At 48.8% G+C, this 7288-nt stretch overlaps 1 protein-coding gene across 1 annotated transcript; it reads left to right on the top strand.

Annotated features, from left to right (window-relative positions):
- Positions 1 to 208: 208 nt before the first annotated feature.
- Positions 209 to 7288, top strand: LOC142496583 (uncharacterized). Its single transcript, XM_075603247.1, has 5 exons — positions 209 to 311; positions 1137 to 1358; positions 3588 to 3725; positions 6168 to 6287; positions 6740 to 7288. The coding sequence occupies exons 2-5, from the start codon at positions 1181 to 1183 to the stop codon at positions 6916 to 6918; spliced, it is 615 nt and encodes a 204-aa protein (XP_075459362.1). The 5' UTR covers positions 209 to 311; positions 1137 to 1180; the 3' UTR covers positions 6919 to 7288.

Below are 7288 nucleotides of genomic sequence, written 5' to 3'. Positions count from 1 at the left end.
CTTGCTCCTTTTTGGCTGTGCTCCACTCCTTACTTTTCTACTAAGCAATTGATTTAGATGGGGGGGGGGGGTGGGGGGGAGTACTGGTAATTGGATTTGACAATATCCACTAAAAACTAAACTTGAGTCTTTCACTTCCATCTTCCTCCCATCATCTCACCCCTTTCACAAACCACAAATCAATTGCACAACACTGTTTACAGTACAACTCTTTCTTAACTGTTACTCGAGGCATTGAGTGCCTGGGGAAGGGGGGAAGCGAGCATTGAACTCTCTCTCTCTTCATTCTGTTTGAGGGTCCCAGGAACAAGGTAAGAACGTGTACCTGAAGTATGTTGACTTTCAAAAATTAAACATGACTTGACTCCCATTTTTTGAGAGGGAGAGAGGGAGAGAGGGAGAGAGGGAGAGAGGGAGAGAGGGAGAGAGGGAGAGAGGGAGAGAGGGAGAGAGGGAGAGAGGGAGAGAGAGTCTTTTAATGCTTACCTGAACTAGGGGGCCCCTCCGACTTGATCGATCGTCCTCCAGCCTACAGAGGGTCCCAGTCATTATTGGGAGATGGCATTGTGACTTTCTTTTCATGACTCTGCAGTTATATTTGTGTGTGTGTGTGTGTGTGTGTGTGTGTGTGTGTGTGTGTGTGTGTGTGTGTGTGTGTGTGTGTGTGTGTGTGTGTGTGTGTGTGTGTGTGTGTGTGTGTGTGTGTGTGTGTGTGGACACTGATGGTTCAGTATTTATTTACATTGCTTTAACCCAGGGGCGGCTAACTCCAGTCCTCAAGGACCACCGACAGGTCAGGTTTAAGGATATTCCTGCTTCACCACAGGGGGTGCAGTCTTACACTGAGCCACTGATATCCCTGTTTCAGCTCAGGTGACTCAATCAGTCCCTGCTTCAGCACAGGTGACTCAATCAGTCCTTACTACTAGCCTCTGATTGAGCCACCTCTGTTAAAGCAGAGATATCCTGAAAACCTGACCTGTTGGTAACCCTTGAGGACTGGAGTTGAACACGCCTGCTTTAACCCCTTTGCTGCTAAAAACTGTCAGACCGTCCCACTCATGCGCCTTGCCCGCGCGACAGACCGAGGCTGAGTAAGGTGTCAGACTCCCCATCTTGCTTCCGATCTTCTGCAGATTGCATCTAAAACACAAAAGAAAGCGCATTGCTTACCAGCGCGATGTTCTGCCGCGCGAAGACCGGCGTCCTCACCCTGCTGCTGGGCAGCAGTATCCTAGCCCTGGTCGCCATGATTGCAGATTACTGGATCACCGTCCCGCTCCCCACCGGAGTCCTGCACATCGGCTTGTTCAGAGGCTGTGACGAACAACAGAACTGCTTCACTGTGCTGGGGACAGGTACGGGCGAGAACGCGGTTCCTGGCTCTCAAACTATTCCTTGAGGATCCACCCCAGATGTGAGGGATAAAACTGCCTTTGCAATGAGATTTCTATGTATATGAATAGGATATTTGCTGGTAATCCCAGATATCGGATCAAGATGGGAATATCTCCCGGAAAAAAAATGTTTACCCCCAGACTATGGGGCGTATGTATGTATGTATGTGTGTATATCTTTATTTATATAGCGCCATTCATGTACACAGAGCTTCACAGCAGTAATACACGTGAAAATCATATAAATAACAAATATACAAACACATAATGGGAATAAGCGCTTCTGAAATAAAAGTGACACTTACGTAAAGGTGTCCCTGCCCTGAAGAGCTTACAATTTAATTGGTAAGTAGGCGGGACGTACAGAGACAGTAGGAAAGTGTTCTGATAAGTGCGTCTGCAAGGGGCCGAGGTCGATGTATGAGGTGTATAGTATCAGCAAAGTATCTGTATCAAGGGAAAAGTGGTGCAAATGTAGGGCAACAAAAAAAACTGCCCATATGTATCAAAGATAAAATCCCAATGTCATCAATAGGATTGTTTGTTTTTATACATCTGGTGCAAGTCCTGTTACCCCAGAATTGCCCCACATTTACCTTGATACACAGAGATCTATATATCAGCCTTCGAATATCTCAATTTAGCTGATACATTGACATTAGAGGGTTCACTTCTCAAACCCTCCATGTTGATGTGTAATTCACAGTAGGCCCATATTTAATACTAGCTGAGAGACCCAGTATTGCCCTACAGTGTTCTACACACACACACACAGGGTCCCCCACACACTGTCTCCCCCCACACTGTCGTCCCCTCACACACACACACTGTCCCCCCCCCACACACACTGTCATCCTTCCCACCACACACACACACACACACACTGTCCCCCCCACACACACACACACACACACTGTCCCCCCCACACACACACTGTCCCCCCCCACACACACTGTCATCCTTCCCACCACACACACACACACACACACTGTGTCCCCCCCTCCCCCCCACACACACACACTGTCCCCACCACACACACACTGTCCCCCCCACACACACACTGCCCCCCCCACACACACACTGCCCCCCGACCCACACACACACTGCCCCCCCCACACACACTGTCCCCCCCACACACACACTGTCCGCCCCCCCCCCACACACTGTCCATCCCCCCACACACACATACTGTGTCCCCCCCTCCCCACAACACACACACATAGCCCCCTCCCCTGTATTCTTCCACGCGGAGCGGCGGGTGGGAGTGAAGAGACCGAAGGGAGGGGGGTTGGTGGGGGAGAGGTGAGGACGGCGCCGCTCCTCGGCGGGTCTGAGTGAAGTGACCGGAGGGAGGGGGGTTGGTGGGGGAGAGGTGAGGACGGCGCCGCTCCTCGGCGGGTCTGAGTGAAGTGACCGGAGGGAGGGGGGTTGGTGGTGGGGGAGAGGTGAGGACGGCGCTGAGGAGTGGCGGGTGGGAGTGAAGTGACCGGAGGGAGGGGGGTTGGTGGGGGGGAGGTGAGGACGGCGCGGAGGAGCGGCGGGTGGGAGTGGTGGTGGGTGCGCCATGGCCAATGACACAGGGGGAACACAGGGCCAATCACACAGGGGGAAGACATACACACACAAACATTATTTGAGACTTATAGATATAGATAATGGGCATTTTGAAAAGGGCCATGCATTATATTATGGATTCGCACTGCTTAGTAAATCTTGGCCTAAGAGTGTTACTTTGAGCCTTTATCATAGACCTGCTCTATTTTCAGCAGCATGTCATTTCAGGAGACACAATAAAGGAGGCATCTTAACGACACACCCATATAATAAGTGGGTATATTACATGTGGTGCCTATTTTCTCCCTGTTTTCTGTGCAGCAAATGTCAAACTTATTTTATTAATCCCTACACTGTCAGGTGTGCCTGCAAGGTAATGCTATGCTGCTGCGGACATCATCAATATAGCCTGTCATTTTGCTACAGCGTGACCTGATTTGCTCTGTGTTCTGGTATAATAGACTATCATACATTATGTAAGATCTCATTGTCATTGTGTTACTGTATATGATGCCAACCCTTCTTTATATTGCCCTCTATGCCCTGCTTTTTATTATCTGATAAACCGATTTGCCAGCTCTCATTTGTTAAAGGGAAACACAGCCTTGTTCACTCAATTTGTCTTCTCTCCCCTAGAAAGCACCAAAGATCTTCTGCTATCAGTGTTCATCATAGGGATCCTGACACTCCCATGTGGGATTCTTGAAGTTCGTTACTCAATGCAAGGTTCACTCGGATGCCTTATGTATGTAGGGGTGATCTCTTCTGTACTAGGTAAGGAAGTGACGTGTAATATGTAGCTGAGCAAAAAGGAGCACAGAGTGTACAAGGCATATGGCTGGGTGGGTTACAGTGTGTCAAAGACAGGACGGGGTGCAGGGTGTATAAGGAATAAGACAGGACGGGGTGCAGGGTGTATAAGGTATAAGACAGGACGGGGTGCAGGGTGTATAAGGTATAAGACAGGACGGGGTGCAGGGTGTATAAGGAATAAGACAGGACGGGGTGCAGTGTGTATAAGGAAAGAGACAGGATGGGGTGCAGGGTGTATAAGGATTAAGACAGGACGGGGTGCAGGGTGTATAAGGAATAAGACAGGACGGGGTGCAGGGTGTATAAGGAATAAGACAGGATGGGGTGCAGAGTGTATAAGGAAAGAGACAGGATGGGGTGCAGGGTGTATAATGAATGACAGGATGGGGTACAAGGTGTATGAGGAATAAGAGGATGGGGTGCAGGGTGTATAAGGAATAAGACAGGACGGGGCGCAGGGAGTATAAGGAATGACAGGACGGGGTGCAGGGTGTATAAGGAATAAGACAGGACGGGGCGCAGGGTGTATAAGGAATAAGACAGGACGGGGCGCAGGGTGTATAAGGAATAAGACAGGATGGGGCGCAGGGTGTGTAAGGTATATGACAGGATGGGGTGCAGGGTGTATAAGGAATAAGATAGGACGGGGTGCAGGGTGTATAAGGAATAAGACAGGACGGGGTGCAGGGTGTATAAGGTGTTTTCACTCTTTGAAAAAGTCCATAGCCTGGACGAAACATGTTAGAGTGGTTGCCTGATGTTTGCTGCTAGTGATCAATAAAGTTTTTTTAGACATCCATGCGTTGGCTGCTGAAGTTGCTGTGAACCACGGACCATCCTACCCCCTTCTTCCTGTATAAGGAATAAGACAGCGCGGGGTGCAGGGTGTATAAGGAATAAGACAGGATGGGGTGCAGGGTGTATATAGAATAAAACAAAAAACAAAGAAGTCTAGAGCAACATCCAATGTGACAAAAATACACAGTGAAATACCTATATATCTCTTGAACAGGGGTCATTTAGTTAACCCTTTGGCCAAAGCGTATAAGCCTGCAAGTCACTTACAAGGCGTGACCAGTTCGCAGGTCCTAACACTAACTGATTAAAATCCTTATTTACTTCTATAATTAGAGGCAAGATGGTCCTGGCATTGAACCTGTCACAACCAGCTTCATGAAAAGAAAACTTGCTTACTTGAAAAGTGGGGAGGGGCGAGTTTAAACCCTTTTTCTTTTTTTTGTGTGATTTTCACTCATATATTTTTCTATTTTTGTCACTTTCTCTCACCTTTTCACCCTTTTGCTCTAACTCTCTCTTTCTCTCTGTTCCTTTAGTTATAACCAGTTTTCTTCCCTATATCTCCTTTCACTCTTTTCTTTCACTTTTACCCCCTTTTCTTGGTTTCCTATTTTCCTGCCTGCTCCCCACACTTTCTGCCTGCTCCCCCACTTTCTGCCTGATCCCCCCCACTTTCTGCCTGCTGCCCCCACTTTCTGCCTGCTCCCCCCACTTTCTGCCTGCTCCCCCCACTTTCTGCCTGCTCCCCCCACTTTCTGCCTGCTCCCCCCACTTCCTGCCTGCTCTCCCCACTTCCTGCCTGCTCTCCCACTTCCTGCCTCCCCTACTTCCTGCCTGCACCCCTACTTCCTGCCAGCTCTCCTACTTCCTGCCTGCAACCCCATTCACTGCCTGCGACCCCACTCCCTCCTTTTTTGGTGTCTTCCCGCTGACTACTGCCCCTGCAGTAACCACCCTCCTATATCTATCAGACCTCCGCCATTTTGAACCGGCTTAGTCCCTTGCCTCTCTTGCTTATTAGGGTTGCCAGGTGTCCAGTATTGAACTAGACTATCCTGTATTTGAATACTCTGTCCAGTAAAAAAAAGTTAGAAGTAATACTGGGCATGTATGTGTATAACGGTATTACCTCTCTGGAGATAGGGACCTGACCGCCTGGGGGGGTCTGCGGGATTTCCCAGAGCAGGGAGAGAGCAGGACTATAGGGAGCTGGGCAGCCCCTCCATCCTGATTGGCTGCTACTGGGTAATGCAGCCAATCCTGACGTGACAGGAGCCTGGGGAGTGGGGTCAAGGTGAGGAGGAAACAGCATGGAGAGGTGTGTGTGTGTGTGTGTCTTGAGCCAGTCAAACCTATCACCATTGCGTCCAGTATTTTTGGAGAAGCCATCTGGCTACCCAATCAATATCCCTGGTTCTAACGGTTTATCCTGGGAGCCCCTGACACTCCCCGTGCATGTGGAGACCAGCAGCACACGTCCCTGCTACTCCTACACTCTGCAGACCCTGGGAGTCTCTGGAACAAAGATACCCCTGGGAGAGAGAGGGGATGGACATCACTTAGGCCACAACACAGATTATTTAGCAACACTTTCTTTTTCTGCAGCTATACTGGGATTTGCCGCCATGGTTAATGGAGCTGTGAATTTGCGCCCCGATCAACCATTTTCCTACTCCTGGGCCTTTGCATTGGGATGGATCTCTGTTATAATGGCTGTTACCTCAGGTATGCCCAAGAAACCCTCAGATACAAGAGACTCATAAGCCTGTCTTTCCCAAAACTGGGCAACATACAAAGAAACAGAAAGCAGCAATGATCCAAATATTCTCTCTCTGCTTCCAGAGTCCTGGGCTGTCCATACTGCCCCCCATTCTGTGCCTGTTATGGCCCTTTAATGCTAAAAGTGACTGCAGTGCCCTGTGCTCCAGGGTTTCTTCTGATATTATTTAAATGGCCGTCCCTAAAATGAATAAACCCGCGGCTCCATATGTGTGCTTAGATTAAACAAGCTGCCCTGTCGCTTGGATAGATGGGATCTAGGACTATTTAGATTGTTTGTTAAAATGAACGATGAACACAGTCTCTCTCCGATCCTGTGCAGGTCCCTATCTACATCTCGCAGTCTCCTCCTCTATATGTTTCCCTCTGTCTCATATTGTGTCTCGCTCTCTCCGTAGCTGCACTGAGTGTTTACGTTAGCAGAGTGGAACCAGCGGCCCCATTACCAGAACCACAAGCTGAGGCTGGAACTGCCACTGGAACCCAAACCTCATCAAACCCACCCGGAGGAGTTATCAGTCCAATCAATCGCTTCATCCAAATGCTTAGCAGAAAACCCACGCCACCTCCATCCTGATTGACATCTCTCACCTCCCACACCCCTCAAACTTGGCATTTTTAAACTGGATGTTTAGGGAGTGGAGTCTATCGGACTAGGTTCAGAAAAAGTCTCACTCTTGTTTCATTAAATTGAAGTTACCAACGACTAAACCATTCCCCTAAATTATTTATCATTTTGTTCTCACCTTCTGGACGGCCCTTTTCCCCCTATTCAATATATGAGCGCCTTATAAATACATTTATTATCAGACTTCCTCTCAGCCATTGCAACCAGATATCCCTATTCCAGACTGTTTCTGTATTTCTGCCATACCCCAGGACTGACCCTGAGAGGTTGGAAAGCTTGTAACATATTAACTACTTGTTGTTCCAATAAAATGTATCAT

The sequence above is a fragment of the Ascaphus truei genome, chromosome 6 (assembly GCF_040206685.1).
Source record: "Ascaphus truei isolate aAscTru1 chromosome 6, aAscTru1.hap1, whole genome shotgun sequence".
In the NCBI taxonomy this organism is placed as follows: domain Eukaryota; kingdom Metazoa; phylum Chordata; class Amphibia; order Anura; family Ascaphidae; genus Ascaphus; species Ascaphus truei.
This window is presented reverse-complemented; position numbering and strand designations above follow the sequence as displayed.

Coding starts and splice junctions, on each gene's coding strand:
- LOC142496583 (XM_075603247.1), top strand. CDS start 1,181: ATGTTCTGCCGCGCGAAGACCGGCGTCCTCACCCTGCTGCTGGGCAGC. Junction 1,359..3,587: donor CTTCACTGTGCTGGGGACAG/GTACGGGCGAGA, acceptor TCTCTCCCCTAG/AAAGCACCAAAGATCTTCTG. Junction 3,726..6,167: donor GGTGATCTCTTCTGTACTAG/GTAAGGAAGTGA, acceptor CTTTTTCTGCAG/CTATACTGGGATTTGCCGCC.